General features: G+C 45.8%; 1 protein-coding gene and 1 non-coding gene across 2 annotated transcripts; one reads left to right on the forward strand and one right to left on the reverse strand.

Moving 5' to 3' along the window:
* Positions 1-1,336: 1,336 nt before the first annotated feature.
* On the reverse strand, positions 1,337-13,428 carry LOC130500043 (uncharacterized). Its single transcript, XM_056994740.1, has 7 exons — positions 13,364-13,428; positions 12,760-13,275; positions 11,947-12,643; positions 2,143-2,768; positions 1,778-2,062; positions 1,587-1,692; positions 1,337-1,504 (listed from the first exon to the last, which is right to left on the reverse strand). Exons 1-7 carry the CDS (start codon positions 13,426-13,428, stop codon positions 1,337-1,339), a joined length of 2,463 nt encoding a protein of 820 aa, XP_056850720.1.
* A 3,861-nt stretch (positions 13,429-17,289) lies between these two features.
* LOC130500459 (small nucleolar RNA R71) lies at positions 17,290-17,396 on the forward strand. The gene has a single exon (XR_008939084.1). It is a non-coding gene; the product is annotated as a small nucleolar RNA R71 (small nucleolar RNA).
* The last annotated feature ends 1,265 nt before the right edge of the window (positions 17,397-18,661 follow it).

Genomic DNA, 18,661 nt, shown 5'->3' on the forward strand with positions numbered 1-18,661 from the left:
GTATGTTTTGCATCAGATACGCTTTTCAGGCTGCAATCTACGCAATTTGGAGAGAGCGTAACAGGATTCGTCATGGTGAGAAGCCTATGGCTATTTCTATTCTCAAGAAGCTTACTGAAAAAGGGATTAGAAATAAGCTCAGCCTAGTTAAAATGAAGGGAGGGAAAGGGATGGAAGGTATACTTCAATTCTGGTTTCAAAAAAGAAATTAGTGATGTGCTTTGAGTTTGAAGTTCAGGGTGTGAAGTGGTGGGATGCGGGTGAAGTGTTAAGAGCCCCTAGCTATGGGATTCTTACTCTTTTTCCCCCATTAGAGTTTTGTCCCATTTGGGTTTTCTCTAATGAGGGTTTTAATGAGGAGAATCTCATAGCATTACCAAACTTGACTTGTGTCTTATGGTCAAGTTTGAGAGGGGATTGGGATTTTGGAGTTGCTTTAGAGTAAAAGTTCTTTTTAATTGTTGAGTTGTTTAGTTTCCTTTAGCTTGTTGCACAAGTAAACATTTTGCACTAGTTTGTAATAAGGCTTTTTGATGAATAAATTTAACATTCATTCAAAAAAAAAAAAAAAAAAAGATGAATAATGGTACCTTGAAAGTGGTATTTTTGAAAATTCCCCAAGTTTTACTGTGTACAACAAACTTGTGTTGAATCAATTTCGGGACTAGGGGTTTTAAGTTCTCGGCACAGTCATTAGCGTTGCCAAATATAAACTTTGAAGATCATTTACTTTATTGTATTTTTTGTCCAAATAGTACTTCGCCTAATAACAAATCCTAATTAACAATTATTAATATACTATATAGTTATTTTATTATTATTTTTGGAAATATGTAAACCAAGTTTTCATCTAATTTCATTTTATTTTGAATAGGAATAACTAAATCACACTATACTAGACCAAAAAAATTCATAACATAAAACTTTTTACAAAATCTTAAGAATCAGAACCTTTAAAATATATTGTACACTTCTAATTGCCAATATATATATATATATATAGTATAGTATTTTGTTTTATTTAACATACAAAACATTGTTTTAGGAACATATGACTAATGTCACGTTTTTCTCACGTATTGTTTATATTTTCTTTTTGCAATTTAGCAATGGTTTTAAAACTGTTGAATGTTTCTTGCAAAATTGGCAAGATATTTTTTTATGTTGCAAAATATTACAATTTAGTAATGAAAATATGCAACATATATTGTGGTTGTAGTTTTGCAATAAAATTGTAATGAAATCGGAACGAATATTCATCATTGCAAATATATTGCAATAATCATGGCAAATTATTAACATATATGAAGGTTGCAATTTTGTTGTTGCAATATTGCTAATTTCTTGTAGTGTAAACCCCACTATTCTGACTTAGCCTATGCACTGCTTTCGTATGAAACCGTAGCCCATTCACAATGTAGCCTGTGTAAGATCTGGCTATACTACGAGGACCATAAGCCAGCCACTTTAGTGTCTCTTCCTCATCAGCTGAATCAATAGGTTTCTAAAATTTATAAAAATAAAAAACTGTCAGCGAAACTACATGGGTATAAAATCCAATTAAAAAATTTACAGTACTAAGAGACCTGTTGCTTTAGCCACGCCGCGAATTTTTCAGTATGCATACGCCATAAATAAGTTGCATCCCGTTGACATCTACTATTTGAGTCTTGTAGATGTTGCAAATGAGCACTTGCATATGAAAAAAAAAAACCTCAAAACTGGAATCTAATATAACTTTCAATGAATACTATTCTAAGTAGGAAGAGAAACTTACTCAACATATGGATCCACCATAGCCGTGTTTTGTATTACAGCAAGATGAGCTATTTTCAACTCTGTATCTGAAAATTGGAATGAGCGGGCAGCTGATATAGGACGACCTTCAAGGATGGAATGGCTCTCGTACTCAGTGTTTCTATCCGCTTTTTCTTCTACATTAGTTGTAGTCTTCAAGAAAGCCGAGCAGAACTTCATGCACTCGTCTGCAAGATAAGACTCAGCTATACACCCCTCTGGTCTTGCTGTGTTTCTTACATAGTCTTTCAAAACTTTCATGTACCTGTTTTAAGTGAACATAAAATTTTAATAGTAAGTCCATTAAGAAGATAAATTTTAAAAAAAATTCACAAGAAAACATACCTTTCAAAAGGATACATCCATCGGAAATGGACAGGACCACCAAGTCGTGCTTCTCTGCCTAGATGCACACACAAGTGAACCATGATGTCGAAGAAACTAGGTGGCCAAAATCTTTCAAAAATGCAAAGAGTCTCCACAATTTCAGTTTCTATTCGCTGGAGTTGTTCCACGTCAAGTTCTCGTTGGCATAGAAGGTTGAAGAAAGCGCATAAGCGGAAAATGGCGACCCTAGGACCCTTCCGTAGTAAGCCCCTAATTGCTACTGGCAGCAGTTGTTGCATTAGGACGTGGTAATCATGAGATTTGAGTCCCATCACCTTACACTCCTCTAATGATATACAACTAGATATATTAGCACAGTAGCCATCAGGTCCTTTAAAATCAAACAGACGCTTACAGAATGTGTGTTTCTCTGACTTTGACAAAGACCATGGAGCTGCTGGGAGTAATGTCCTTTTACCCTGAGCTTTGGGATGCAAATCCTTCCTGATACCAAGACTTTCAAGATCCTTTCTAGCCTTTAGACCATCCTTTGAATTGCCACAATGTAACAATGTGGCAATCAAGCTTGCAGCCACATTCCTCTCCACATGCATAACGTCTAGATTATGTCGAATAGGGAGCTCCTGCTCATGTGAAAGCAAATAAAGAAATCAATCAGAACAAGTGTTATAGAATTAAACAAGTTGTAAATCGAAATTTTATACATACCTCCCAATAAGGCAATGAGAAAAAAACAGAACGTTTCTTCCATCTAGACAATTCCTCTTCGTCTTTCTCTCATATATCTTCTTCTTCATCAGTTTCACTTAGTTCCTCCTCGTTATCAGATGCTATGTCATCAACTCGAGCAGCTCTCTTTCTTGCAGACTGTTTTATATTACCAAACACATTCTTGTAATTTCTCAGCACAAATGAGACATTCCTACCCGTCAGTATCCTTCCCTTTGTCCCATGTTCAGTTTTCTCATCAAACCAAGTCTTCTTTTGTTGGGGTCAAAATCGGTCAAGACGAAATCGATGTCCGAAAGTCTCGGAAAAACATGAAAAATGTTAAAGCAACCTCGAGAGACTAATTGTTAATCTCGAAATCAACTGCTAGAAACATTTTCTACACAAGGAAAAAACCTACGGAAAACTAAAAACGCAAAGAACACGAACGCGCCGAAGGAACCGAGCAGCCAACACCGGACGTGGCCGTGGCCGCCGGGCGGCTAGCCCCGTGCTGGCCGTGGCCGCCGGCGGCTAGCGCCCGTGCTGGCCGTGGCCGCCGGGCGGCTAGCCCCGTGCTGGCCGTGGCCGCCGGCGGCTAGCGCCCGTGCTGGCCGTGGCCGCCGGGCGGCTAGCCCCGTGCTGGCCGTGGCCGCCGGCGGCTAGCGCCCGTGCTGGCCGTGGCCGCCGGGCGGCTAGCCCCGTGCTGGCCGTGGCCGCCGGCGGCTAGCGCCCGTGCTGGCCGTGGCCGCCGGGCGGCTAGCCCCGTGCTGGCCGTGGCCGCCGGCGGCTAGCGCCCGTGCTGGCCGTGGCCGCCGGGCGGCTAGCCCCGTGCTGGCCGTGGCCGCCGGCGGCTAGCGCCCGTGCTGGCCGTGGTCGCCGGGCGGCTAGCCCCGTGCTCGCTCGGGTCGTCGGACGGCTAGTCTTCGTGCATAAGTTCCAAGCCTCCGGGTCGCCAGAAATCCGTGTTTCACGACTTTCCGAGTCCTTATAAATAAAACTCCTTTTTCTGTTCCGGGATTTCTGAAAACCCCTAAGACGTCAACGGATAGGAAGACTTCGTATAAAACGGTGATGGTTATCGTACAACACCATTCACCTCACCAATGGATCGAAGATCTTCCGAAAGACTCGACATCCAAGTAGGAGCATCCTTTCAGAGAAATCGTAGAAAAACAGCGGAAGCCCGGAATGCGGCCCGAAAGGGACCAACTCCGATCGGACGACCAGTTTACGATTTTCTAAAGGGATAGATGCGACGGTTTACAATTATCTTCGCATGACAAGATAAATGATAAACTTCCGAAAAGATAAATGTCAACTTTCCGAAAAGATAAATGTCAACTTTCCCGATAAACACGAAAGCCGACGAAAATGGAAAAAGTCCAGCCCACGGCAGACTCAGCCCACCAAGGATAGACCGTCATATGGGAGTATATAAGCAATGCTAGGAGCAGAGGAAGGGGGATCCGAAATCAGAAGAAAGAAACTACTCCAGAGCAATTTAGAACTTAGGCGCTTATTTCCTTTTTTAGCGAGCTGCGACTCAACTAGGTTAGATCTAGGTTCTAAGACTAGCGACGATCGACAGCTCTCGTGGCCGAGATCTCGACCTGTTGTCCAAACGTTCTCCGCAGATTCGGAAATAAGATTCTTTCTTTTTGCTCTATTCATTTTACGCATTTATTCTCGAATTAGACTTGTTTTAACTTTGTCGTGCGTGGCCCAGCAGATAGCCGGGATCCTCGGGGAAAACTAGGTCAACTTAGTTTTCCTACGTTTCAACTTAACTAAAATCGACAGTGCGAATTTCGGTTCCCACAGTTTGGCGCTAGAAGGAGGGGGATTCACGGCTTATCTTTCTCGCAACTACGCGCGCCCGGTTAAGCATGTCTGTTGACGCGGAAAAAGACAAGCAAACACACGACGGACCAGCCGTCGATGTCAACGCTGAGAAGACTCCTGACGGAAACGTATCGACGGTCACTGCCGAGGCAAACACCGCGATGCTGGACCAGATGAAGGAACTGTTCGCCACCGCCCAGAAACGGTCGGAAGAACAGGAGAAACTAATGGCTTCACTCGCTAAACAGGTCAATACCTTAACAGCGAAAAGCAAACTCCCGCGCGGATCCACCAAGGTGAGGCGTGTCAGGAGGCTGGACTTCGGAACTTCCGAAGACCAAGAAAAAGATGCCCCGAGAAAATCCCCGGAACTCGTCCCTGACGATACCACTCCGACGGGGCAGAAGAAAACGACGGGCAACCTTCCACCTCCCGCAAGGGACAACGAAGGAGACGACGTCGAAAGAATCAATCTGGATGTCAGCGATCAATCGGATCCGTCCGACGAAGACGCCGACATCCACCACCGAAGGACCCGAAGTCAGTCAGCTCGACTGGCGGCAGCCTTCGAAAAACCCATGACAGAAGAGGAAGAAGACCTCTACTGGTCAGAGCAAGAAAGGCTGGCTGAGGACCAGACTCGGGCCTATCGCCGCCAGCGTAGACAGAAGAGCGTGAACGGCGCCAACGAGATTCACGATCTCCGCGAGTACATCGCCAAAACTGCAGCCGAGGTGAAAGCGGTAAAATCGCAGATTCACCACGCAACCAGTACTGCCCCCGAGATCGACCTGCTCCTCGAGGAGTCGAGAAAAACCCCGTTCACCTCTCGAATCACGGAGGCACGAGTCTCGGATCCTGGGAAAATAAAGCTTCCCACCTACGATGGAACCACAGACCCAAAGGCACATCTGCAGTCTTTCCAGATTGCAATGGCAAGGTCTAAACTTCCGGAGCGGGAAAAGGACGTCGGCTGCTGTCTCCTATTCGTCGAGAACCTCAGAGGTGCTGCACTCGAGTGGTTCTCACACTTGAAAAGAAACTCCATCGGAAGTTTCCGCCAGCTTGCTTCGGCTTTTCTGAAGCAATTCTCCATGTTCATGGACAGGGAAACTTCCGACGTAGACCTTTGGAGTCTAATTCAAAAAGAAGACGAACCGCTCCGCGACTACATAAAGAGGTTCAAACTCGTGATGTCCAGGGTAACAGGCCTCAGCGATAGAGTCGCCATCGACGCCCTGAGGAAGAACCTCTGGTACAAGTCAAAATTCCGAAAGTGGATCTCTCTGGAAAGGCCACGCACCATCCAGGACACTCTTCACAAAGCAACGGATTTCATCATCATGGAAGAAGAGATGAAAATCCTAGCGCAAAAGCATGGACCGCCAAAAGCGTCCGGCAAGAAGAGAACCTCTCGTAACGACAAGTACGTCCATCACGAGGGGGAAGACGTCCAAGGCGAACATAACTACGCCGTTAATTCCGAACAAGGAAGGACCAGCGGAAACACCTGGACGCGGAACTCGTACAAGGACAATTCCAGCTGCGAGTTCCATCAGACGAGAGGTCACTCCACCGCCAACTGCAAAGTCCTCGGCGCTAGGCTCATTATGAAACTGCTTGACGGCAAACTAGCAACGGTCAAGAGCGTGAAAGACCTGATCCTAGATTCTGACCGTCCGCCGAAGACCGACGGAGCCAATCACGAGAATAACGCTCCTGGGACTCAATCGGGCGAAAAACGCGAACGGAGACAAGACGGCGAAGGAAACAACAACAACCGCCAAAGGGTCAATATGATCATCGGAGGATCGCACTTTTTCCAGGACTCTGTCTCGTCAATAAAAGCCTACGGGCGGAGGGCTGAAACAGGCCCCGGATGGTCTCCAGAAGATGACGTTCCCAATCACGCAATCATCTTCGAAGAACAGGATACGGCCGGACTCGATAAACCCCACTACGATCCTCTGGTCATCGACTTGGTGATTCAGGATCTCGAAGTCGGCCGCATCCTCATCGACACAGGGAGCACGGTCAACATCATGTTCCGCGACACTCTGCAGAGGATGAACATACCCCTCGGAGAAGTCATCCCAGAACCGAGACCATTGACTGGATTCTCGGGCGTCACATCCATGACCCTCGGAAAAATCAGACTCCCAGTCATGGCTAAAGAAGTCACGAAGATCGTCGAATTCGCGGTAGTGGATAACCCGGCTATCTATAACGCCATAATGGGAACCCCTTGGATAAATGCCATGAAGGCGGTCCCATCCACTTACCATCTCGGCGTCAAATTTCCAACACCAACTGGAACTGCGGTAATCTGGGGAAGCCAAAAACAGTCGCGACTCTGCTTCCTAGCCGAGCACATAAACTTCGCAGCAATCGGAACGCTCCAGTAGCTAACCCGAAGCGAACCAAGAAGAATCTGAGCATCTCCGAGAACTCAGCAGAAAACAACTCGGATCTGTCCGAACAGGCCACGACTCAGGATAGCGGAAAAATCCTCGAGTCCGTCGCCGAAAAAACGGATGATCCAACTCCCGACGCGACCGCCGACTTAGCTGAAACAGTCAAGGCGCCAGAAATCGTGGAGTAATAACAACCGTGATAGAAGCAGAACTACGAGATGGCTTGATCCTCGCAAGAGGTACGTAGGCAGCTCGTCGCAACCCGACGAGTTCAGCTATCCCCCTCGCCAAAAAGGGGGGGGGAGATGGGAACGGATATCCTTGTACTCCCGCAAAAACACTTTTCGCATGTAGTCTACATTATAAATGATAAATCCTTTTGATTCAAATGCTTACTCAACGCATAAACATTAAGGAAAACGAAAATCATATCTTTAAGGAACGCGAGACGTCGTTAGTTCCCAAAAGGTCTCGATTCTCCATTTTCCTCCAAACAGTCCATCCGCGACTCTAAAAACTCCACTAAACAGTCCATCCGCGACTCTAAAATCCATTTCCGTCGATTGGCCCCGACGGAAAAATACAGAAACGTTTCACTCAATCAAATTCGTAGTCCGGCTTCTAACGAAGTCCTTTTGCATCCGACAAGGATATCATAGCGCGCTATACAAAAAATCCAAATTTTGGTTAGCTCTTCGTAAAGGAAGTAGCTCGACTCGTACCCAAACGAATCATATAAGCCGATAAGCACTTCGCAGATTCTAGAACGGTACGAGTCAGGTCAAAATCGCAAACAAGCAAAACGAAAGCCGATTTGTCATCGCATAGCTTCAGTCCGAAAGTAGACCTAGGTCTTGCCCTAAACCCGGCCTTGCTGGTATCTAAGACATCTCATAGGCATAAGTATCCAGAATACGAGATCCCAAAATTTGCCTCTTATCGCTTACAAACCTAACGTTCGCTACGAAGTGACCTACGGACCTAGCGACAAAAAAAAAGAGATTGAATGCGAAGTGACTACGCGTATTCAAACCCTCTACACTTGACGAAAGTATAAATCAAAACGCATAGTTCATAAAAGGCATTTATAACAGGGATTCGAAAGCCACCAACGGCCGATCCCGAAAAACATAAAGTCACGCGACCTCCTAGGGGTCGCGACACATACATACAAACGGCCACACTTGGCCTATCATAAATTATAATCAAATGCATAGCAGTCGGTTAGAGATATTCCGAACGAAGAATCGGGCTGGTCGACCTCCTCACCCCCGTCGCCTGCGTTTGAACCCTCGCCTACATCCGCCGTATCCTCCGAGACTTGGATAGGATTCCACAGTTCTCGAATTCTCCCTTCAATCGGAGGAACAAAGGATTCGGCGCTGGCACATATCCTCATCGAGCCATCCATCGTGGCAAGTTCGCCGGAAAGAGAGAAGTCCTCACGCTGCATCTTGCTGAGGGTACCGACCGAACCACGACACTCGCGAAAATCACCTACAAAGTCCTGAGCCTCTTTGTACGCTTCGAACTCAGTAGAAAAAATTTCGGCCCTTCGGTTCATCTCGGCGGCAGCTCTTCTCCGTCCGCTCCTTTCCGCACGAGCGAGGGCTCGAGCCTGGACCTTGGCTTGCCGGCGATTTTGCTCCTCCACCTCCAATCGATACTTAGCAAATTCCCTTTCCGTTTCCTCCGCTTTGAAACGGGCCAACCGGGCGGTGCGGAAACTCCCATCATCGATGCATTCCAAACTCTCACGGCCTGCAAAGAAGCCAAGGTCAAATAAAAAGAAAAGAGGAGTTACTCAAGTTTCAAAAACAAACCTCGTTGACCAAGCGAGCACCCTCCGCAGTCACTTTGTCCCTTTCCTCGTTGTCCAAAGACTCGTCACGGGAAAACGCCGGAGGGAGTTCGTCAAAGAAGTCACCCGGGGGAGGAACATCCCGGCTCTCTGAGGTAAAGCCAGGGTCATATCTCGGCGTCGCGCCATCTCCCGACGAGGTCCCAAAAGCGATCCCTTTATCTTTACGAGGTCTCCGCCTCTGCCTTAAAGGGGAAAAAACGTAGGACCTATCGTTGACGCAGGGACGTGTACCACCTCGCGATCGGTGAAGCGCGACCGCCCCTCGAATCCGGTCGAGAGTAAAGGAATTCCAGGAACAAGGCCTCGACCTAAAAAGATCCCTCCTGACCGAAAGATCGGAAGGAACATGCGCGAGACACCTGTTCTCTAAAAAAAAAAAAAAACGCACGTTCAGTACTCGCCTTTCGAATTCTAAAAGAGGGACTGCGATAATCTTACCTCGCTGGTACAACCAGTCCGTCGGGAATAGGTGGAGAAAGCCTTCCTCAACAGACTCTCCGTATATCCTCACAAAAAAGAAACGATCAACATAATCCTTGGCGTGCGAGGTGACTCCATTGATTACCGAAAAGTTGGTCCTCGCCTTGGAGTTCCATAACCCTTCGAAATCGGCAGGGCTAAGGTCTATCCCTAACTCGTAACTCAGAATCACAACGCCGAGCCAGCTCTCCAAAGCTGACACGTTCAGCTGGCTGATTGCGATTCCGAAACGGTCAAGGGCCTGAACAATGACCCCAGGGATTGGGAACCACAGTCGGCATTGCGTCAAGAACGCCTCGTAACAAGTAAAGTAACCTTCCGGAGGATGCTCCGAACTCTCATTCCCGCGGGGAATGCGAAACACGACTCCCTCTGGAACCCCATAAAACTCTCGAAGAGTTTCGAGATACTCGGGGGATACTTCGCTCGGTGAGTCAATTTCTCCACGCGCCCTCAGAGGTCGCCTAGGAATCGGGATCACGGGAAGGGGAGCATCAGTGCCAAAGACGGCGTCGCAGTACGCGCTCCTGTTGATCTCTGAAACCTCGGGCTTCGGATTTTCTTCCTCAGCGTGAAAACTATCCGAGGACGAGTGAGACTGCCTCCTCGAGGTTTTTGATCTTGAAGTCATTCTTTTCTTGAAAGCAGAGAGAGAATTTGCAAGAGAGAGATTAACTTGAGGATCTTGGGTGAAGTAAGAATGGTAAAGAATTCACAAGTCTTTATAGGCAAAGATTTTACTATTTACCCCGACCTTCGGCACGATTTCATCTCCATACTTTCCTCATGAACCATACCGCAAGCTAGGACCTACGAACCCTACGGCTCCTAGCTAGCTGGGGGGCTAACTGTTGGGGTCAAAATCGGTCAAGACGAAATCGATGTCCGAAAGTCTCGGAAAAACATGAAAAATGTTAAAGCAACCTCGAGAGACTAATTGTTAATCGAGAAACCTTAAGAAAAAATTAAGTTCGAGATTCATCGTCTCGAAATCAACTGCTAGAAACATTTTCTACACAAGGAAAAAACCTACGGAAAACTAAAAACGCAAAGAACACGAACGCGCCGAAGGAACCGAGCAGCCAACACCGGACGTGGCCGTGGCCGCCGGGCGGCTAGCCCCGTGCTGGCCGTGGCCGCCGGCGGCTAGCGCCCGTGCTGGCCGTGGCCGCCGGGCGGCTAGCCCCGTGCTGGCCGTGGCCGCCGGCGGCTAGCGCCCGTGCTGGCCGTGGCCGCCGGGCGGCTAGCCCCGTGCTGGCCGTGGCCGCCGGCGGCTAGCGCCCGTGCTGGCCGTGGCCGCCGGGCGGCTACCCCGTGCTGGCCGTGGCCGCCGGCGGCTAGCGCCCGTGCTGGCCGTGGCCGCCGGGCGGCTAGCCCCGTGCTGGCCGTGGCCGCCGGCGGCTAGCGCCAGTGCTGGCCGTGGCCGCCGGGCGGCTAGCCCCGTGCTGGCCGTGGCCGCCGGCGGCTAGCGCCCGTGCTGGCCGTGGTCGCCGGGCGGCTAGCCCCGTGCTCGCTCGGGTCGTCGGACGGCTAGTCTTCGTGCATAAGTTCCAAGCCTCCGGGTCGCCAGAAATCCGTGTTTCACGACTTTCCGAGTCCTTATAAATAAAACTCCTTTTTCTGTTCCGGGATTTCTGAAAACCCCTAAGACGTCAACGGATAGGAAGACTTCGTATAAAACGGTGATGGTTATCGTACAACACCATTCACCTCAGCAATGGATCGAAGATCTTCCGAAAGACTCGACATCCAAGTAGGAGCATCCTTTCAGAGAAATCGTAGAAAAACAGCGGAAGCCCGGAATGCGGCCCGAAAGGGACCAACTCCGATCGGACGACCAGTTTACGATTTTCTAAAGGGATAGATGCGACGGTTTACAATTATCTTCGCATGACAAGATAAATGATAAACTTCCAAAAAGATAAATGTCAACTTTCCGAAAAGATAAATGTCAACTTTCCCGATAAACACGAAAGCCGACGAAAATGGAAAAAGTCCAGCCCACGGCAGACTCAGCCCACCAAGGATAGACCGTCATATGGGAGTATATAAGCAATGCTAGGAGCAGAGGAAGGGGGATCCGAAATCAGAAGAAAGAAACTACTCCAGAGCAATTTAGAACTTAGGCGCTTATTTCCTTTTTTAGCGAGCTGCGACTCAACTAGGTTAGATCTAGGTTCTAAGACTAAGCGACGATCGACAGCTCTCGTGGCCGAGATCTCGACCTGTTGTCCAAACGTTCTCCGCAGATTCGGAAATAAGATTCTTTCTTTTTGCTCTATTCATTTTACGCATTTATTCTCGAATTAGACTTGTTTTAACTTTGTCGTGCGTGGCCCAGCAGATAGCCGGGATCCTCGGGGAAAACTAGGTCAACTTAGTTTTCCTACGTTTCAACTTAACTAAAATCGACAGTGCGAATTTCGGTTCCCACATCTTTCCTCTGAAACTATGTAAGGGAGGCAAACTTTTCCGGTGGCCCATAAATACGAATTTCCTACTATTACTCAGCCACAAACTATCTGTGTGCTTCCCGCATATAGGACAACCCATTTTACCCTTCACTTTACAACCAGCAAGATTCCCGTATGCCGGGAAATCACTAATAGTCCAAAGAAGCATTGCCTTAAGATTAAAGGTTGTCTTACTAACTGCATCGTATGTTAACTCGCCTTTGCACCACAGATGTTTTAAATCTTCTATCAGAGGTCCTAAGTAAACATCTATACTATTACCCGGTTGATGGGGTCCTGGAATCAGCAGAGTGAGCATTATGTTCTCCTCCTTCATACATAGGTGAGGAGCCATGTTGTAATTCACCAGTAACACAGGCCAACAACTGTATCGGCTGTTCTTCATACTGAAGGGATTAAACCCATCTGTTGAAAGCCCAAGTCGCAAGTTCCTCTCCTCCGCTCCGAACGCCGGATACTTGTCATTCATTGACTGCCAAGTAACTGAATCTACTGGATGGCGCAGTTTCCCATCTGTGCTCTTGTTATTGAAATGCCATCGTAAATCCATTGCAAGTTGCTCCGATCTGAACATCCTTTTCAGGCGAGGTATGACTGGAAAGTATCTCAAAACCTTCTGTGGAACACCCTTCTTGATTTCACCAGTATGCATGTTGGTCTTCCATCTAGACGCCTTGCATTTTGGGTAACTCTCAGCCGTCGTGAGCTTCTTTCTAAATAAGCAGCAGTCGTTCACACAAGCATGAATTTTTGATAACCCATATCAAAAGATTTCAAAAACTTCTTGACATCATAAGTTGATGTGTGCAGGACATTGTTTTCAGGTAACATGTTCGGCAATGTTTGCAGTAAGTCATCAAAACTCTTGTCTGACCACCCATTCTGAGACTTAATCCTGAACAATGAAACTACAGCTGATAGCTTGCTATGACTCGAACACGTCGGATACAAGGGGGTTTCAGCCTCTGCAAGTTTTGCTAAAAACTCATCTTCTTTCCTATCCTCACCCTCAACTGACTCACGTAACTCTGACCCCCTAATGGCTAAATCGTCATCTAAGCAGTTTGCGGCTTCATATAATCTAAGGATCTCAGCATTCCAGCATATATCTTTAACTCCCACCACATCAACTGAGTTACCATCTCCATGGTGAAACCAATCCGAGCGTACCTTGTAGGCATCATCCATTCCATTTATAACCAAATGAGAGACAACCTCCTCACTTGTATGGCGATTTAGATTACGGCATCGGGCGCATGGACATACAATCTTCCCATTAACTCCTAACTTAGCAGTAACATCATTGACAAAACTCCTCGCACCTCTCTCATATACAGAATCAACTCTTAAGTTCATGTCAAACAAAAAAAAAAGTTATGACAAGAAGTGTCGAAATGCATAAACTGAACACTTAAACAAATTTACATACCTACATAAATGGACCCATGACTTGTCCAACATTGTTAAGACCCTTGCCACAGTTCAAACAAGCGTACATGGTTCAAGCAACAATTGACAATATAAATTACTAGTCGAAGTGTTAACCGCAAACAACAAATGCAATGTCTACAAATAAAAGTCTACAAATGATTACAAAATTAGAAGAAATAGATGTGTCTAACCTCCACAGATATAGAAGACGCAAGACTATGAAGATACGAACCCAGACCTGCAAAAAAAAAAATTCTGTGATTAATGGAAACAAATATGAACCGAAAACATAAGTAATCACAGCAATGACGACCCAAAACTATCTACTTGCAGAACTAGAATCAATCGACAAGATCAAACCCTAACTAATCACAGAATTGAGGAACTAAAACCTATCTAGTTTCAGAACTTGAATCAATCGAGAAAATCAAACCATAACTAATCAGAGCATTGAGGATACAAAACCTATCTACTTTCACAACTTGAATCAATCGAGAAAATAAAAACCTAACTAATCACAGCATTTAGGATTCACTTTGAATTAGAATCTCGGATTTGAAATCGGAGATGATGAAGGCTGAATCGAATTGTTGAGCGACGAGGAATCGATGAGCGACAAGATTAATGTTGGTGAGCGACGAGGAATCGAGTCGGAGATGGTGGAGAGAGCGTTGAGCTCGATGTAGAGAAGAAGAGAAGAAGGAGAAGAACGAAATCCCCCTTTTCTTTTTTTTTTCCTAATGCTATGAAAAGTAATGATTTGGCCGCGAAAACCACTTTTTCTTAAGTGTTGGCGCTTAGTGTAAAAACTCGGGTGATTAGTGAGGTTTTAATCCCGCTTAATTTTTTTTTCGGCATAGCATAAGTAAAATGCTATGTATTTGTTATTCATGCTTCCAATTACCTTTCCATAGCAGTTACGAAAATTGTGTTATTATAATATGCTATTAATACCTATAATTGTTGTAGTGTTTAAGCACAAAGAGTCAAACCTTTCATATTCCCAAATCACAATCACAACACTCACCCCCTTCATATAGCTAGACAATAGGGTGACTAATCTAGCAAGAATGGAGACTAAGCATTGTCGTTCCCAATACTCTCAACATTATGCACATGTAAAGCTTTCCAAAGAGGCCTCACTCAAAAAATAATGATGGTTTAAAAATGAGGTATGGGTTTTGGGAGTGGAGTACCACTTGAGTTTGTCAAGAAGATTGGTAAAAAGGATAGGACAACTCAAGTGTGTATATCCATGACTTAGCACACAAGGGACCATATGCAAGAGACATTAAAACAGGAGCTTGCTTTAAAGAGAGAGTATCAACAGTCAAATGAGTTTCAAGAGGAGCATTCAAGGCGCGAATTTACAAGCTTTCTAAAGGGTGCTCAAGCTACTTGTCATGATTACAAAGGTCAACAAATTCAGTACTTAGCATGAGTTCTTTACAAGGTTGAAATCCCCCTAATGCATGAATGCAACCTATATGCTTCTAGACTCAATTCTAAAAATGCAAATGATGCAACTAAATGATTCTTTTTGTGTTTTTCAAATTTTTTTTATTTTTTATTTTTTGGATTTTTCTATGCAAATAAGAATGTAATATGCAATGCATGAGACTCAAAATCATGGAAACAAACATGATCAAATACTTGGTACCTCCCCCACACTTAAATCACACAGTCTCTGTGTGAGTGAGGTACCCAATGGAAATGTGAAATACAAAGAAAAGATGGGAGAAGGAAAGTTTCCAGTTACCTGAGACGGGAGCGAGGTGGAAGGGTCGCTGTGGCAGGTCGCTCCCAGCTGGAGCGACCTCATGACGTCGCTGCGGATACCTCGCTCCACGGTCAGTTCCGCTCCGGAGGACACGAGCGACCTCTGGGGGTCGCTGTGGGCAAGTCGCTCCCAGCTGGAGCGACTTCTCTCCCTCGCTCCATGACCTCGGTCTGATTTCCGATTTTCTGCTCCACACCTGCACACAACTTCATTTTCCCATTGTTTTATGCAGTAAGATGAAAATGTAAACACTAATGCAATATATACAAGGATACTCATGGGACTTCCTCCCAAGTGAGCTTGTTTTAAGTCTCTAGCTTGACTTTGCCTCCTTTGGATCAGGCTGGACTAGGTGCAGAAAGTGGAGTTGACACTCCATCTTCCTCAGGTGGTAGCTCATCAAAATGATCATCAGCAGGAGAAGGATTCATCTCTTCAATGGTGAAGGCTTGTCCAAATACAGTGGGGTTCCTCATCTTCTCCTTGATGTCAAAGTGGAGGATGTTCTCCTTGCCCAAATGGAGGTCAATCTTCCCTTCCTTCACATTCACAATAGCTCATGCTGTAGTTAAGAATGGCCTTCCAAGAATCAATGGGTCTTGAGCCTCCTCACCCATTTCAAGCACCACAAAATCTGTAGGTATCTCATACCTTCCAATCTTCACAGGGAGGTTCTCTAGGATGCCCACAGGGTACTTCACTGATCGATAAGCCAACACCAGAGAGAGTCTACACTTCTTGTATTGAGTGAAGCCAAGCTTCTTTTCCATAGACAAAGGCATCAAGCTGACACTAGCTCCCAAATCGCAGAGACATTTCTCAAATACCATAGGTCCAAGAGCACAAGGTAGTGTGAAGCATCCTGGATCCTCTAGCTTCTCTGGAGCATCAAGCCTCTGAATGATGGCATTGCACTCATGACTTAGAACCATCTTGCCCTCCATCTCCTTCTTCTTAGCAGCTACAGCATCTTTCAGGAACTTACTGTATTGAGGAATCAGCATGAAAGCATCAATGATGGGCATTGTAACCTGAGCTTCATTCATCTGCTTCTCAAACAAAGCCTTGTACTTCTGTAGCAGCTGCTTCTTGAATCTACCAGGGAATGGAAGCTTGGGTTCATAGGGAGGAGGGACAGAAGAGCTCTCACCTGCTGGAGCAGCAGGTTCACCATCTTTTGTTGTCTTCTTCTCTTCTCCAACCTTTCCTTTACCCTTATCTTTCTCAATCTTCTCCAATATCTCATCATCTGTCTTCTCATCAACAATGACCACTTCATCATCTAGATTGATGGCTACCTCCTCACCTTGTTTCTCAGCATCCTTGGTGAGGGTTCTAGGAGGTAACTGCTTACCACTCCTGAGTGTGACAGCTTTTACTTCTTTGGGGTTTTGATCAGATTTTCCAGGTAGAGATCCTGGCTGGCGATTCTGGTGGGTCCTCATGGAAGCAAACTGAGTCTCCAAATGCTTGACAGAAGAAGCGAGGTGGGTGAATTTGTTGTTGAGCTCATTGTAGCTCCCATCAATCTTGGAGTGAAGGTTCTTCAGCTCATAGCCCACATGCTTCTCACTTCTAGTCTGAGACTCCAAGATCTGTTTCAGTAAGGCATCAGTGCTGCTCTGTTGAGGGGCAGAGGAGCTAGGAGAGGAGTTTTGCTGAGGCTGATAGTTGCTCTGCTGGTTGTTTCGAGGCTGATAACCACTCTGCTGGTTGTTTGAATAGGGCTTCTGTTGGTAGTTGTTGTACTGAAAGTTGGGTTCCTTCTTGTACCAGGTACCATTACTGTTGATGAAACACAATTCTTCTTGCCCTTCCAAACCCTCAACCTCATTGACAGTAGGAGGTATCTCCTGGCTTGGGTTGCCAACAAAGTTCACCTGCGCTTGTGTGGCCTTATCAGCAATGAGTTTGTCAATCTTCTCCTGAAGAGCCTTTATCTCATTCCTTGTTTGATTGTCATCACCTCTACTGCTTCTGTCATGGTCTCCACTGTAGACTGCATCACTCTTAACCATGTTGTCAACCAGAGCATCTGCCTCTTCCTCAGTTCTCCCCAAAAAAAACCCATTGCTAGCTGTATCCAGTCTGGCTCTGTACTTAGGAAGAGCACCTCTGTAGAATGTGCTCAGCAAGCTCTCCTTAGAGAATCCATGGTGTGGGCACTGAGCTTGGTAACCATTGAATCTCTCCCAAGCTTCACTGAATCCTTCCAAGTTCTTCTGTTGGAAGCTGGAGATCTCATTCCTCAACTTATCAGTTCTTGAGTTAGAGAAGAACTTCTCCAAGAATGCTCTTTTGCAGTCTTCCCAAGTGGTGATGGAGTCACTTGGTAGAGACTTCTCCCACTGACGTGCCTTATCCCCGGCAACGGCGCCAATTTGATGTTAGGAGTTTTGAGGCTCCTAAGTCAAATGATAGTAAAGTGGAAGTAAGTTGTCGAACCAATTCTGAGGGATTCAAATGCAGAGAGAATGCAAGTATTTGCTTAATCTAAGTGCAATCAGTGAATTGGATGGTTTTTAAACTAAAACTAGAATGCAAGTAACAGAAATGATACTTTTAAGCTATTGGAAAGGAGAACTCATGGGTATAGGGATTTAGACCTTGGGTGATCAGTTTCGAACTAAGGAATGTAAATGATGAATCAAACTATCAACCCTAAGCAAGCTCTATGTCTAGATGAATGCTCATTTGCTAACATGTCTCAAACATCAAATGTCTTTGGTTGAATAACATGCAAGCAATCATTACTAACAAGTCTATTAGCTATCTTAGCATCTTTAACAACAAATCACTTTGGCAAAGTACACTTAAAGCCTAGGAGAGTAGACTCAGGTATTTCATCAAACACCTGTCGGGTGAGAAATGCCTAGAGATCACCCTTTGAGTGGCTTACTCAAATGATGCATTAAGATCACTCTACTATGCAAGGAACAAGTATGATCTATACCTAAAACATCCTAGAACTAGCCTAATCACCCTTAATCACCCTAACCCATGAATCCAAAAGGTGATTACTCACTAATCTCCATGATTCCTCTTAAACCCATGGTGGATTTCAGATGAATCATATAGAGAACTAGAAAAAAAAATCACAAGAACACAAGAACAATCAAATCAAAAGAGAGCTTTTTCTTCAGAGAGTTTTGTGTATTCAATCGATAAAAGATATCTGCCAATGGTGGCTACAAAAAATACTTAAACATTAGGTTTTTCAGTGCAAAAACGTGCATAATAAATTGCAAAAAGGTCCTTGAAAATAATAAAAATCGTACACTGATAACGCGGAGCGACCTCGGCCAGTCGCTCCGAGAGGTCGCTCTGGGCTTCGGGAGCGACCTCGGGTGGTCGCTGCGAGGGGTCGCTCCGGAGGCATTTTCTTCGTCTTCGAGCCGTGTAAAGCCGAGCGACTTGGAGTGGTCGCTCCAGCTTTGGTCGTCAAGGTCGCTCCGGCTGGAGCGAGGTCTCACAGAGACCTCTGCAGGTCGCTCCAGGCTCTTCTCGTCCAATCATCCTC

The sequence above is a fragment of the Raphanus sativus genome, chromosome 9 (assembly GCF_000801105.2).
Source record: "Raphanus sativus cultivar WK10039 chromosome 9, ASM80110v3, whole genome shotgun sequence".
Lineage (NCBI taxonomy): Eukaryota > Viridiplantae > Streptophyta > Magnoliopsida > Brassicales > Brassicaceae > Raphanus > Raphanus sativus.

Excerpts from the sequence above, each read along its gene's own strand:
- LOC130500043 (XM_056994740.1), bottom strand. The coding sequence starts at position 13,428 with ATGTACGCTTGTTTGAACTGTGGCAAGGGTCTTAACAATGTTGGACAA. Across the intron at positions 12,644-12,759 it reads CTGCAAACATTGCCGAACAT|AAAGAAGCTCACGACGGCTG; the intron begins GTTACCTGAAAA and ends CTGCTTATTTAG. Across the intron at positions 1,505-1,586 it reads CGGCGTGGCTAAAGCAACAG|AAACCTATTGATTCAGCTGA; the intron begins GTCTCTTAGTAC and ends TATAAATTTTAG.